Below are 16,750 nucleotides of genomic sequence, written 5' to 3'. Positions count from 1 at the left end.
TATGAATGTATGCATTGATATGCCGGTGTAAAGTAGAATAATGACCGCCATAGAATAATGACCGTGGGTCATTTTTCGACGTAGAATAAGAAAAATTACCCCCGGTCATTATTCTACGTAGTAAAATGATCATTTTCCCTGAAGAATAAGTGTCATTTTCATAAAAAAGAGAACACACAACATGAAGACAAGTGACCCCTGTAGCATAATGACCCCCTGATAGATTAAGGTTTTATAGTATAATTGTTATATATTTATGAAAAAAGTCTTTACAATATTGTAATTTTTACTGCAGTTTACAGAAAGTAACAGAATTTAAAATTCATATTTTAAATAAACTTAAAGTGAAAGAACGGGTATATCTTAGAAAATAAATAACAAGATACTGACGTATTATATATATTGTATCGGGGTATGGTTGTCATCTTAATGAGTTACATTTACGTGTATCTTATTATTACGAGCGTCAACACATTAAAATTATTTCGAGATACAAGACACTATAAAACAGAAGTGTGTTTATTGAAAGAGTAGAATTAATATTGTTCATGAATTATACTTGCATCGACGATTTTCCCTACTACAAACTACTGGGTATTCAATTGCATCACCCAGAATTAATGATGAAACCAAAATTATGAAAAAATCACTTCACTGTTAGGCATTATAGCCATGCTGAAGATGGCAGCGACTATCAGCAGCCATTAAGCCAGTAGAAGCTAATGGCCAAAAAGGAAAATCATCAAAGTACTGAGAGCACTCGAACAGAAACTATATCTTACTTTATCATCCGTATACTTTAATTCATATCAAGGAGATTAATGCATCAATAATTTGTAAGAGCAGTGAAAACTTCGGAGGCAGTAAAGATCGCCTGAATAAGAAATACAAATGAATCTTGTGATCAAAATCAAGGGAGATATAAACCCCTCCGAACCACCTGGGGGTTAGAGTACAGCCTAAATTTGAGAACGAACTAGAAAGAATAGCCCTGAAGGTCTTTTGCACTGCCCTGCAATTCGTTTGATGTATACTTTAAAGAAAAGGGAGTTAACGGCACACCATTAACCATATAATTATTGTTAAAAGCTAAAAGAAAATGACAAAGTTCTGGTGAGCTAAATGGACATATTTAGATATGATAGAATCCCTCGGACGCTTGTTATAAATATTTAGAAAGTTTCTCAACCTAACGCGTGTTTCTAAGTTCGTTCGTCTGATCAAAGTCAAGGGATATATAAACCCCTAAAATGAGCCCGAACCCCTTATCAACGCTTTTAAAAACAATATCTTTTAATTTTATTTGATCAGTGTTTATTATCTATAATTTAATATTTACTATATTCAGGTTCTATTCACAAAATTGCTCAAAAAAAGGTCTATTCATGATCATAAAAACAACACTACAAAAAATCTTTAGAATAACCATGTTGAGTACTACGCAGAAAAAAACCCAAAACTATCATAAATTATTTTTAAAAAATCATTATCCCCCAGAGATGTAAATAAGAAATATTCCTATTCAATTCCTTCATTACCTGCCTCTCTTGTCTTTTTCGCGAAAATATATTTCATTCTTCGAATTCATTCATCAATGAATATTGCATATATTAATACAACAATTATTCTTTCATGATTATTGTTTGTTAATTATCACACAATTTCCTCTGAGATAGAATGTTAACTCATTGTGTATGAATTTGTTTTTCTTTTGTTTTTTCTTTTAAATTACTAAATGGCTTTACAAAAGTAGCAACACCTGTACAGATTTCTAAACACACACGTGTAGACCTGGCAATTTGTTGCCGATGCAATTGTAAAATCGCGATAGAATTACATGTAAGTTTTGCAAGCTGTGCATAAATCTTGCAAATCAAATATCGTTTTTAAATAATAAAGCTATAAAAAATGTTGTTAAGATTTATTCATGGCAAAGTATCAAGTACAATTCAGCAAATTTCTACACAAGTGCAACTTGATCTCCCGCCATAAGTCGACCAGAGAAAAGACGTAACTGTAAACAATCAATGGCAATGAAAGTGTGTTGGTGTGTGTTTGCTACGAATATGAATCAAAGTACTGAAGTACTCACTGGAGTTGATTTTATCGATAATCATTTAATTTAAAATCAACTTATCTTGCGTGGCAACTAGTTCTAGTCTGTATTTGAATTACGCACTTTTTTATAATAAGAATTTTAATTGGACTTTTCAGACAAGAATTTATGGAAACCCCATATGAATCATGTTGTTTAATATTTAAAGATAGATTTTAAACTATGTATTTGTAATCGAATCAATTCTATCTAAATATTGTATGGATCCAATCACTATTGATATTGAACTCCAGTCTCGTTCAACCAGACGCTCAGCTGTCTCCGTTAATCTCCGACAAGCAAGAGAACCTTTACGGAGACAGCCGAGCATTTGGTTGAACGGGACTATATCAAACTCTGGCGTAGGAATATGTGAGACTACATAAATATCTAAATTGTTCGTATTATATAAAATCTTACTATTTTCAAAGTGTTTATAGATAAGTTTCCTTGAAAAACAATGCTTCAGCATACATTACATCGAATTTTTCTATTATATTCAAGAACTATGATTTGTCAGCGGTGATGATTTATGCTTAGGTCCAAACACTGTTTCACTTTCGGTTTGCCAGAGTGACTGCATAGGAGAGTTGATTAAAGTCAACTCCCAAAAACTATATACAGCTTTCTTTACAAGTTCGGAGTTTATAACTTCAAAATCAACTAAACAGTGTGAAAATTCAAGTAATTTTAAAGTCATATATCTTGGAAACGGGGGTAATATAACCCATTTCTATTCTTATTTATAGCAGGGGTCATTTTTTACTACGGGGGTAATTTTTTTAATGTTTTACATGAAGAAAAATAACTACTTGGTCTTTTTTCTTGAGAAAAATCCAATTTTTTTCACACCGTGGGGGGGGGGGGGGGGGGGGAGGGGGGGGTCAGTATTCTGCGTCGACAAATGACCCTGGGTCATTATTCTACGCGGGTCATTATTCTTCTATACACCGGCGTGAAATGACCAATTAGGAAAAAAAATATTTATTTGTTCAGACGATCTAGAGTTTTTTGGACGAATTGATTATTTGTTCAGAATAAGAACATATCTGTTTGACCGAAATGGATATTTGTTCAGACAAACGAGCTAATTGTTTGGGCGAATTAGGTATTTGTCCAGATAAAAAAGCTATTTGATCTAAATAGTTATTTGTTTGGATAAAATACGTATTTATTTGGACAAACAAGACATTCGTTTTGACAAATTAGTTTTTTTTTTTAACTTTTTAATTAAATATATGTACACACATCTCGACATAAATGTGCCAATCCAAAAAGAAAACGAAACATAAACAGTATAACAATGAGGTCAAATGGGTTTAGTTATTAAGTACACATCGACGTTGGCATTACCCCATGTACATCGTCGCAAACCACTGTTAATATGTACGATCTTCTCTCAGAGCTACATGTATGCGGACACCGGACCGTGGCTTAAGACGATGGTGTTACACTGAACTGAAATACTTGAAAATGGGTATTACGTTTATGAAAACAGCCACCTTTTTTTAAATAACCAAATATCATTTGAAATACTAGGAACACATGAACTGTAAAAAGCACAAAATATGATAATTTATTAAAGTCAGTGCATAAATGTATATTGACTAAAATGAATGTACTCACATTGAAAGATTTTAGAGGTGGAATAGGGTGAATTAGGACATCCGGATTCAAAACTGTGGCATGCGTATGCCTCTAATTTTTTGTTGCTTTGGTCCAAATATAAACAGATATCTAAAATCAAAACACCGTTTTGAATCAGTTAAGTTTCTGAGTAAAACATAAATGAAATAATATATAAGATTTATTTTCATTATCATTATAATCATAAGTACATGTAGTTGTAATTTGTCGAAAAATTACGTAAGCGATACTTAAATGTACATGAAGTATTGCTTCATGTATTACTTTCAATTTTCTAGCTTCATTACCCTTTGAAATCAGAAATTGAGGATACGTGTTACAGAACTCCAAAAGCTCTGTAAAATTTTTGTTTGGTAAACACATGTAGGTACGGTTCGTGGTACACTTGATAGCAGTTGATCTATCATTCCACTCTTCTTCATTTGTGGGACACGCCTTTGTTGGATACACCAACATCTTATATCCTTCCAGTTCCCTCTATAAATAATAAAATTGTTCAATTACACCGATTTTTATTACAATAAAAAGTAAATATGTCTATACTAATGCAGCACGATGTATCGTGTTACAATATAACAAGAACGTTGTTTGCTTTAAATGTCCTTTCCAACCTAATAATTCCTGTGTAATTTATGAAAATAACAAAATAAGAAAAGAAGAAAAACCAAAGCAATATATATATATATATATAAATATATATATATATATATATATATATATATATATATATATATATTAGGGATGTCGAGTACCTGGTTAACCGGGTACTCGATCGAACGTCCGAGTATCGAATACTTAAATCGGTACTCGGTTACTCGGATGTATATTTTTTAACATTTCTAAGTTTATTTAATAATGCATTAAAACATCGGTTTTAAAACTTAAAATGTCCATTGCACTTGTACATACAGTAATTAGGATTTATTACGTCTCTAAATATGCTAAATAACCGTTATCGCCTGTGGCAGAGTTTATATAGTAATTATCGTGACCAAGCACCTGTTACCTAGCTTTTCTCACCTTTGGCTGTCTTCTACCCTTATTTTTGGCTTACTTTAAATTTAATGATTTGTTTTCACTGAACATCGATGATATAGTCTATTATATTAATTAGATAGCACACAGTAGAGAAATTGAACAGACCTAGAATGCCGCCACCGACTTCAAAGGTCTGGAAATACGAAGTACTCATAATTCTTACAACAGAAACACACTTACGGGGAAACCTCCCATTAGATCATGTGGTTTTATTTCTACAAAAGTGACCAAGGTTTTACAGTTATCAATGTACTTGTTCATATTTATTTACACTTTTACCGAGTACCCGGGTACTCGATCGGAAAAACGTCCGAGTAACCGAGTACTAAAAATTGACCGATTTGACATCCCTAATATATATATATATATATATATATATATATATATATATATATATATATATATATATATATATATATATATATATATATATGGTAGAACAGACTTATTATTATCTATTTCATATGTATTTATTCGTTTTTGCCACTTTTTGGATTTTCTATTTTCGTTTTGTGCAGTATATTCTTAAATATTATTGATCTAAAGTTTTATTGCGCGCTTAAGGTTCTTTAATTTCATTGGTTCATAATATTATCCAATAAATTTGATTTTCTAATAGTATAAGTAACCGTTCAACCTAAGTCCAATTAGGCAGTATTTCATTTTAACGACGTCGGACAATCCAGTGTATATCAGCTGCATCTTGTGGTAGGTTAATATTATATTTAGTTATATATTTCTTTACTACCATGATAGTGATTAGGGCATATTATTTTAATTGCAAGGTTTATACTTTATCGTATTTTTGCAGTTAATCTTGCCATTGTAATTTCTGAAACTTGTTTGTAAGTTCTAATATTAAATTGCTACAAAACATGTTTTACCATATAAATGAACACTGAAGTAACGGTTGCATTTTTATCAACGAATTATCGAAATTAAAACATATTGAATGTACATGTAAAATTGTATTTTGTCTAATGTATTTTTCTTTGTTTATAGGTCAATGCTTTAAAACGTTTAATTAATCTGTTAAACAAAACGGCTGTCTTTTGGGATTCCTTACTGCTCGGTTACACATATATATACAATTTTGTAAAACATCTGTTCTTGCTGTTACTAATTTATCCCCTCTTTGATCTGCAATTTGTATCGATTTATTTAAGTACATTATTTATTTCATCAGTAAGGTAATGTAAATATAAGCATTAAATGATTTCTTTTTGACGTCGTCATGTCAATAACTGCCGTCAGGTGGGCAGACAAATTATCATAACGTGCTTACGCGCGTTATTCACTACAAAAAATTAATAATACGTAAGGATAGCAACATAGGCAGAAGTTTAATTCCAAATTTTTGATACTCAACCATGCGTTCTGTTTTCAAAGAAACATCTTTATGTTATCATTGTACTAAATAGATGATGTCCCGAATGTAAATTTTCCATTAGATTTAATTATTGTTGCACCGAGAAGGTTATCATTTGTTCCACTATCTTAGCTGTCGTTTGTCCGATGCAAGTCAATCGTATATTTTGCAAATCCTGCTTAATTTTGTCTTCGCAAATTGTCATGAATTAAAAATCAGCCGAATAATTTCGAAGTCTTTTAAGACTACTATAGACAATGACAAACACATAACTTACTTTATTCCCGTCGCAAAGTGAAAACAATAAAGACAACATCGAGATGATGTCCATCTAAACGGATCCCCACTTTCAAAATGAACAATAGGATGAAAAAGCACAACAACAAAAGCATTTTAGAAAATTTTATTTTGACCTTGGCTTATATCTTAAATTTTTTTTTAAAAGCCGGTGTAATGAAGAATAATGACCCCCGAAGAATAATGACCGGGGTAATTTTTCGACGTAGAATAATGACCCCCCTTGCTGAAGAATAACTGGATTATTCTGAAGAAAAAAGACCCAGGGGTTATTTTTCTTCATGTTTAACATGAAGAAAAATGACCCCCATAGAAAATTGACCCCCACTGTAAACAAAATTAAAAATTGGTTACCGCGTATCCAAGAATAGACTGTATTCTTTTAAGGCAAAATTAATGTGTGAAAAGAACCTGACTATAGTAAATCTTAATAGATAATAAACACTGATCAATTATGATAAGAAGAGATTGTTTCTAAAAGCGTTGATAATGGATTTGGGCTCATATTAGGGGTTTAAATCCGCCTTGATTTTGACCACACGATCTTTACTGCATCCAAAGTTGTCAATACTCATACAAACTATTGATGCATTAATCATCTTGATATAAATAAAAGTATGTCGATGATAAAGTAAAATATATTTTCTTTTCGAGTACTCTCAGTACTTTGACGGTTTTTCTTATTGGCCGTTAACATTTACTGGCTAATGGCTGCTGTCAGTGCCTGCTAACTTCAGCTTGGTCATAATGCCTAACAGTGGAGTAAACTTTTCATACTTTTGGTTTCATCATTAACTCTGGGCGATGCACTTGCAAACCCAGCAGTTTGTAGTAGGAGAAAATCATCAATAGAAGTATAATTCATGAACAATATCGAGTCTACTCTTTCATCGCAAACAGAATTTTGTTTTTTAGTGTCTTGTATCTCGAAATAATTTTTAATGTGTTTTCATAACTCATAATAATGAGAAACATATGATGTTCCGATGGGGCCACTTCGACCTTTGCATTTTCGCCTATAGGGTGAGGATGCGAGAGTACGAAGTTGCGATGGCGAAAGTGCAAAAGTGCGAAGATGCGAAGGCGAAAGTGCGAGGTTGCGAAGAAGCAATACTACTATCAGGCCTTCGCAACTTCGCACTCTCGCCTTCGCATCTTCGTGCTTTTGCCTTCGGTTTTTTAAAATTGCGGAACTCTTTATCGTTTACAGGGTTCCGAGGCATATTTTGGAAATTTTATTTTATAAAATTGATAAAATTAAATTATCCAGGGGGGATGGGGTTCGGAATCCCTCTCCCCTTTTACTGCGTGAAATGATAAATATTGAATTTCGGGGGGGGGGGGCGGACCCCCTCTCCCCCTCTAGATCCATGCATGAGCAAGGAGTGTAGCATAATGAAATTAGAATGTTACTGTGTTTGATCCCCGGTAAACAGACGGCTGGTAAGTGACAGGAGTCTGGATGTGCATGTGTACACATTATGGCGGACATTACATTTCATGTGGAGTACATAATGATTAGGCATAGCTAGCACTCGTAAACATATATGTCACCTGTACACATTAAAATATTTATAAACATTCATAGTAAGCGCAATAGCCTAGCGCATGCGTTTCAATAATAGCATGGATTAATCGGAAAACCTTGGCGAGTACGATGCCTGCATAAAATTCCATGTAATCGACCGAGACTTGCTGAATGCAATAAAAAAGGTGAAGGTAACAGTGCGAAGATGCGAAGGCGAGAGTGTGAAGTTGCGAAGGCGAAGGAACGATTGTAGTATCGCTCGTTCGCCCTCGCACCTTCACCATCGCATCTTCGCGCTTCGCACTCTCGCATCTTCGCCCTAAAGGCGAAAGTTCGAAGGTCAAAGTGGCCCTTTCGGAACACCATAGATACATGTAAACGTAAGATCGTTAGATGACAACCATACCCCGATGCAATACGTTAGTATCTTGTTATAACGGAAGGAATTTTATTTTCTTAGATAAACTCCTTCTTTCACTTTGAATATATATTTGAATATGAATTATAATTTCTTGTACTTTATGTAAGCTGCATTAAAACTTACAATATTGTAAAGACTATAACACAAATAATAAACAAGAGGCCCATGGGGCCACATCGCCCACCTGAGCAACAATGGGCGTTCAAAAGATATTGTGCCATATGGTCCCTCGGTAGAATAACAAAAATAAATATTGTCAAGTATTCGAATTTTACACTTATTTTTGCATACACGTAATCTTTGACATTGTACCTTCATGAAATACTATTTTTACCAGAATAAGAAAATCCTTCGCAAGATATAAAACTAAACATTTGGTAGGGGTATACTGGTAAGTTGTTAACTTCCTATTCCCTATATTTTTGTTCTAACCCCCCCTCCCCCCCCCCCCCCCACACACACTTTGTAAAGCGATCAAAATATATGAGAGCATATAGGTACATTTTTTTCATCAACTACATACTAGTTATTGTATTTTTAAAAAAATATAATAGTTATCGTATTTTATTTTTAAAATCCTACATGTATAGATGTGAAGAAGAAAATTGTACCTCAATGTGCTCAATTCCTCAAATTAAAAACATTCATAAATTTAATTTGTCTTCTCCATTGTAATTAAATGACTGTTATTTACCTTGCGTACAAACCAGGATAATTTTCCGCTATGATATTTTCTTAGGAATAGCGATAATTACTTTATCCCCGCAACAGAAATGTGTCAGAACTATGGAAACTGTTTTAAATATGTCGTTTTTTTTTACTCGTGTCTGAAAAATTATCAAAATTGATGTAGATTTCACATTATTTATTGTATAAAGAGGGGGCCCCAGAGAGTAGGTATACACAGAATATCATTCTTTTATTTTGTTTGTACAAGTATTTAACATACTCTAATTCATATAGAATTTCTAACGTTCAACCAAAATTTCAGCGTCAATCGTAGAATTATAAGCAAGATACAGAGCTCACAGTTCGCCTAGGTTTGAGTAATATTTTGTTCACATGAGTTTATTACATTCAGCTTAAGATTTTAAACTTGGTATTTCCTATTCAGCATTTAAAATGGAAAAAAAAGAATGGCCTAAGATTTTAAATTCTTTTATTCACTCAAGACAAGTTCACTGGTATTTGAGGCTCAAAATGAGTTTATACAAATGTACACAAACACAGTCAAAGATCACATGTACAGTAGGAGTAATAATGACGAAAGAAGGTTAAGTTTACAATACAATAAGTTGTTAAAGTTGGTTTCTGGAAGAACAGACTTTGAAAATTTTCTTAATAAATATTGACAATTGTTTTACTTTTTTAATCTTTTGTTTTTAAGATATGTGTACAAACATAGAATTGTGAGCAAATCTCTGTATCTTGCTTATAATTCGAAGCTTAACACTCAAAAATGGTTAGTAAATAGAATTCGTAAACGATTAAACACAAGAAACATGCACTATAACAAATAAAGAACACAATTTATTTTTTCAATCATATATAGAATCATATATATACATGTATATACCTACATATTTCCATTAGCGATATCAAACTCTATTTAAACAGAATAAACTAGAGAAAATGCCGAACATCTCAACAAAACCTATTGCATTAATCTACCATTACGCAAAAGATAATGCCGAATTACCGATAGAATGAATTGTATTTCAGTACTCTTTTGATACATCAGATTTTGCTTAATTTGCGCAGGTAAACAGTTAACTGTTTGATTTACCGAAGTCTCTGTTTGATTTGATACGTAAAAATCACGAAATACAGACGATGGTTCCCAGGTTACAAAGCATAACTAATGAAAACGAAACGAAAATCAGAACAAGCTAACACCAACGTCATGTGTAAACTGTCAACGCATTGAAATATTTAGCCTCAATTTACTTCACAAAATCGGCACCAATATATTTTGCATGTTTCAAAAATTTCCCTTCATACGCGGACTGTTGCATAACAAGCAAATTTATCATAGTCAGATCGACCCTTTTTCGTATAATGTCATGGCTGCTTTAAACAAAGAACCTCGTTTTAGAAGTATGAGTACGAGTCTTGGTAAAATGGGTATGCAAACCCGGGCCGTGGCAAAATAAAAGCCGGGCAGATCGGCAATCATCAATTCCAAATACGCACTATTTTGCATCAATATTTACAGCGAATACAAATATACTGGTTTATCAAATATCCTGAAATTTTAATGAGATTGGCAGATTAATAACTGCCAATCTTTTGTTTTGCCCAGGCCAAGTCTTGCCTACCCATTTTACCGGATGCCGAACTCGAAGCTGAAACACGCCTTTCCTTTATTATTATTTTCGTAATAACTCAGATTTGAAACAGAATTAGCACTTAATTTTTGCAATTTATATTTTCCTTCCCATAAGGATAATTTATGCTCAACTACGTTGAATTGGAGTCCGTAGTTCGTGAGAAGAAGATTTTTAAAAATGCACCCCCCTTTTTCTACAGTTTCAAGGTTTTCTCCGCTTTGAATACAGATCGGACTTTTATTTCTGCAATTTAAATTCGCCCTTCCATAAGGATGCTTTGTGCCAAATTTGGTTGAAATTGGATAAGCGGTTTTAGAGAAGAAGTTCAAAATGTAAAAAGTTTACAGACGGACGGACGGACAGACAGACGGACAGACGGACGACGGACAAAAGGTGATCAGAAAAGCTCACTTGAGCTTTCAGCTCAGGTGAGCTAAAAAAATATACTGAAAAACTGTAATCTATAAGGGTGTCATTATTCTATTTTCTGCGTAGAATAATGACCGGGGGGGGGGGGGGGTAAAAGTTATGGATAACTGGGCAGTTTAGGGGACCTATCGGGCTATTATTTCCGGTTTCAAATTTGGACTGTAAGGGTACCACTAGGTGGATCCCAGGGGTTCGGGCTTATTTTAGGGCTTTATATCCATTTTGAATTTGATCACAAGACGCATTTATATTCCTTATCCATGGGATCTTTACTGCCTCCGAATTTGTCAATGCTCGTACAAATTATTGATGCATTAATCATCTTGATATAAATTAAAGTATACCGATGATAAATTAAAATATATTTTCTGTTCCAGTACTCTCCGTACTTTGATGATTTTCCGTATTTGCCGTTAGCTTCTACAGGCTTAATGGCTGCTGTTACATGTAGTGGCTGCTAGCTTCAGCATGGATATAATGCCTAACAATGGAGTAAACTTTTCATAATTGTGGTTTTATCATTATTCTTGCATACCCAGTAGCTAGTTTGTAGTATGGGAAAATCGTCAATGTAAGTATAATTAATGAACAATATCGAGTCTACTCTATTATCGCCAATAAACAGAATTTTGTTTTATAGCGTCTTATATCTTGAAATAATTTTAATGTGTTGTCACTCGTAATAATGAGATACATTTATATGCAACTCGTTAAGAGGGATGTGTGGCCATCTTGTACATTTGACGATAAGAATGTAAACATTTCCTGAACTAGCTTGTTTCTGCCCGAAACAGGCCAAATATGGTGCCAAAAGATATACAAATGTAAAGGAAATACGAAACCCTAACTATCAGTTTGTTTAAAAAGTATACATACAAGAATAGGGCAATGCCTTTTTAATCACTCAAAACAGCTGTCGAACTGCGCAGGTACAGACTTATTTTGAAGATTTAAAAATCTGAAAAAATATGAAGGGGGTTGATTAATGTCCTCTCTAGAACAATTTGTTGAGAAAAATATCTAAGCTTGCTTATTTAAGTTGTAACTTTGTCTCAAAGTAAGGTACTGTCCTTTCTGATATATTTCATTTTGTCAAATAAAATATACAACATGACTACTTTAGTCATGTTGTATATTTTATTTGACAAAATGAAATATATCAGAAAGGACAGTACCCTCTTCTTAAAATGGACCTCAAAAACCACAAGATATATTTGTCTGTGCCTGTGGAGGTACATTGCAGATATCTTTATTGAAATACGATGTATAGTTTTTGATTTAAGACAATCACTTTTTCGGACCCCTAACCCACTTCTAAAAAGAATATACAGTGAAGTTGCCAATTCCAGGTAGTCTCCAATTCCGGGTCACTCGTGTGTATTTTATGTCACCTTGTTTAAATTGAAGCATAAAAAACTTATAAATACATTGATCACAAATTTTAGGCCTTTCTGTCTTTGATCATTAAACGATATTCGAAAATTAACATTTACAGACCCTCTGAGAAACGAATTTAGAAATCAAGCGCTTTCGAGATGGACATTTTCACACATCTTTGACATGCTATTGTCATTATATACGCTGCAGTGAAAGCTGTGATAGGGCATTAATGGATGACAAATATTGCACATGCATTCCGTTATATGCATGTCAACAAATTATTCAGAAAAATAACTGCTCAAATAAATTTACACCAATTAATTTATCAATCTGAAGGAATTTCCCCAATTACGGGTCACTATACCTGTAACATTTTCTTCTGCGGATTTACGATAACGTGAAAGAGAAAAAAAGAGATTCAATTCAATAAAATGATCCATCCATCTAAGGTGTCATTTTATTTATCTTGTTTGTTATTTTTCTTTGAGCTTATTTTTTTTTGGTCACAATGATGACATAATGACGATCATTTCATTCTGAATCACGACTGTTATTTACATTTAGAAATTGGTCCCTGTTACTTGAGTATCAGTAGTTGTAAATATATTTTCTGATCGGGATTATATTTTCAAGACTGCAAATTAATAAAAATTGTGGTCTGAGACAATTACTTGACATTAATAACAATTTGAAGTCACATGACCCGAAAATGGAGAAAATGATTCGAAAGTGGGGAATCCATGCCTTGTTTAACTGCCTCTGTAAATATTGTTTCTAGGAATGTATTTTGAAAAACAAAATGAATGCTTAATAACTCACAAAATATACTTTCAATAGACATATAGTATAAAATTTAAATATAATAGCTTTGTAAAATATCAAAGAAACAGAATTGGCGACTTCACTGTACTTTATTTTATACATATGAACTAAAAATATCTATTGCTTTTATAATTTCCGGCAACATTTTGGCCAGTTTTGGGCAAAAACAAGCCAGTTAAAGAAATGTTTATATTCTAATCCTCAAATGTACAAGATGGCCGCACATCCCCATTAAGATAAAAACCATGCACCGATACAATACCTCAGTATCTTGTTATAACGGAAGGATTTTTACTTTTAAGACATACCCATTCTCTCACTTTAAGTTTATTTGAATATGAATTATAATTTCTGTTACTTTCTGTAAATTTTTCTGTAAAAATTACAATATTGTAAAGACTATTTCACAAATAATTCATGAAAAAAAAAACTATACTGAAAACTGAAAAAACTTAAATCTATATGGGGGTCATCATTCTACAGGGGTCACTTTTCTTCACGTAAAGTGTGCTCATTTTTATGAAAATGACACTTATTCTTCAGGCAAAAGGCCGGGGTCATTATTCTACGTATAAATGTGACTCCTGGTCATTATTCTATATAGGGATAAAATAGGGAAGTTTTCAAAGTTGAGGGAATAGTTATCATCCTGCAGGGAGTTTGAGATTTGTCGGAAAGTGTATTTCTTTCTCTTTGGATATACCAGCTCAAATTTATACACTATTGACGATAACAGATCAATTAGATTGTGTTTAAAAATAGCAAAACAGTGATTATGGAAAACTTTTTAAAGTGTGAGTTGGAACAGTGGTGTTTAATTGACTCATGGGAAGGTTTTGTATCTTAGAGAGAAGAGGCATTTTCAGTTACCTCTTTACTGACTCCTCAAGTTTTAATGGGATGCAATGGCCAAGGTGCAGGACAGAAGAGGTCGAGATGGGCGATTTCTGATGTCTCTAGGCCTATTCATATGAAAGAGCCTTCTGCTAGTTATTGAGCTCTTATGGCAGTCAAAGATACTCTGAAAATTCATAGGGCAGTTATTTATGTAGACAACACAACTCTTGTTAGGATATTGGAAAACAGTGAAGAAAGGACATTAGTTTCAATAGAATAGTAAAAGATTTATATCGGGTTTCTTATATCAATGATATTAATTCAAAAATACATTATATTCCATCGAAATGTTACTCTGCTGATGCTCCATCTAAAAAACATTCCTCGACTGCATGCTTACTAAAAAGCATGTGATATGATTAAAAAAAAGTTTTGCTCCCACTCAGTTGATTAATGTCCTGATTAATTTTCAGCTAGAGTGAAACCTTTTCTCAAAGGTAAGAATATGAGAAGAATCCGTACGGTTTTGCACTATTTGGACTCATTTTATCTTTATTTAAAACTTTGAAGTTTTCTTAGGTTAGGGTATGTATTATGGTTGTTCCTTTTCTGTCTCCAAAATCTATATAATGGCCTTTCTTGTTATGTAGACATGACAGTTTAGTGTTGGGTAGAAAAGATGATAAAAATGTGTTGTTGTTACCGTCAAAACAAGGTTCTACTCCAAATACCAAAGGTCTTATATGGGACCTCACGATTTTTTAATAAGTTGCAAGTTTCTAACCAATCCATTTTCAACCAACGGAAGTGAGGTTTTATCGCAAGAAAGGTAACTCGTTACATTAATTGATATTTCCGTTTTATGTATTTTATTGCAATTTACTCAGTATGAGTGCCTTCTTTCAGATTTTTCAAAAAAAAAAAGAAATCGAGTTCTTCGCGGCATGTTTTGAATCCATATTTCTAAAGAATTATATTTTTAAGAGTTTTCCATGCAAATTCGCAAATCTCTTTCTTTTTTATTGTTTCGTGTACACGCAGAACTTCTATGTTGATGAGCGGGGTTATTTCTCATAGTTCTTTCAGTTCTTTGCGACAAAACCTTACTTCCGTTGGCTTAAGTAGATCGGTTATGAAACTTGCAACTTGTCAGTGAAAATTAACCCAATTTACCCAATTAATGTATCATCATGGGCATGACATGCAGATATTCCGTGAAAAAAATTATCGGGCTACGACATGAGGTCATCGATTTTACCGGTAGATGTAGTTTAATAGCACATTTCAACAAATACCTCTCAAAAGGCAGGCGAAGTTAGCAATCTTGTTGTATTATATATAGAGAGGATGTGATTATTTTTGGAAAATGTTTGAAGTAATTAATTTTGTGAAATAAATGTATAGATTAGATTATAAATATGTCATAAAAGCATAATTTAAAGATAAAAACATAGTTAAGTCTCGGGGTTCTATATACTTGACAGGCACGTAGCATCGTTTTTGAAAGTGGGGGGGGGGGGGGGGCAGACTCATCCAAAAAATCTTGACAAGCAAAAAATAAAAATAAAAATAAAAAATAAAAAAGGGAAATAAGACGTTTCCAAAGTCTTCAAAATCCTAATCCGTGGGGTGGGTTGGGGGGGGGGGGGGGGTTGGCGTAGTATTCAATCCTAATTTCCGCGTGGGGGGGGGGGGGGGGTCGAACCTGTCCTCAAGCATCTGTACAAAGTATTAGTCCGGTGTCACGATTTTACTAATTTAGAATCTACAATAGCTACGAATGCTTGCATAGTAATCCTACAAATGACTACATACTGTAGTCCTTGAGAAGAAAATGTTAAAAACGTGTAGAACCCCCTTTCCATAGTGTAAGGATGCTTCGTTCGCAGCTAGGTTAAGGCCTCCCATAAATTTCACCTCATGAATACCACGTGACATTTCATGACGTTAGCTCCGCCTATTATTCATCTTTTCATCTTTTTCCCACTTTCGATATAGTAAAGCGATCGCTGTTAAAACTTATCGATTGACTGCTTTAAATAATCATTTTGAATTTTATTTCAAAGAATATTGTATCGAAAATATGTGAGTAAAGGTGTTTATTTCGTAAAATTACATTGTCGTTTGCTTACCATCCGCGTCAACACAGCGCTTCCACTAGCCTTGTTTCGGTTGCGAACAGCTGACAGCGGTGTGTCAACATTTTCATAAGATGCATGGCCTGCAAGACGCCGAGAGTGGAAATGCAGCTCAACCATCGTTTGAGAGATAATAAAGGTATGTTTCAATACAGGATATGCAGTGTTGACCTTTTCTTTTCAAATCATTTGCTCTTTTCAGTCCATGCAGTGTAACGGTTACTTGTAACGTTTATACGTTACACACGTGTTGTTTTGCACATCATCGCTGTTTTGAATTATTATTTCCTATTAGGCTATTCTTTTGTGTATTGAACTACACACCAGACACTGTAAACATTGCACTTGAAATAGGTGGGGTTCCCAGGACAACAATTGTAGAATAGACCAATCCACACTTTTCAAAAGTTATGTCCCTT

The 16,750-nt window shown here is 33.5% G+C and overlaps 1 protein-coding gene across 6 annotated transcripts in view; it reads right to left on the bottom strand.

The window, feature by feature from the left end:
• LOC128179769 (serine/threonine-protein phosphatase 6 regulatory ankyrin repeat subunit A-like) overlaps positions 1 to 16,750 on the bottom strand; it is a 53,962-nt gene that overhangs the window by 17,743 nt on the left and 19,469 nt on the right. For 3 of the 6 annotated variants that reach the window (XM_052847349.1, XM_052847348.1, XM_052847352.1), the window contains exons 2-3: positions 4,030 to 4,219; positions 3,722 to 3,832 (exon numbers count right to left, since the gene is read on the bottom strand). In XM_052847349.1, coding sequence (XP_052703309.1) covers positions 3,722 to 3,832; positions 4,030 to 4,219 — 301 coding nt within the window. Of the gene's footprint in view, positions 1 to 3,721; positions 3,833 to 4,029; positions 4,220 to 12,030; positions 12,113 to 16,750 lie in introns of those variants that run through there. The other 3 variants (XM_052847351.1, XM_052847350.1, XM_052847353.1) reach the window with 2 other exon arrangements.

The sequence above is a fragment of the Crassostrea angulata genome, chromosome 4 (assembly GCF_025612915.1).
Source record: "Crassostrea angulata isolate pt1a10 chromosome 4, ASM2561291v2, whole genome shotgun sequence".
NCBI lineage: Eukaryota > Metazoa > Mollusca > Bivalvia > Ostreida > Ostreidae > Magallana > Magallana angulata.
This window is presented reverse-complemented; position numbering and strand designations above follow the sequence as displayed.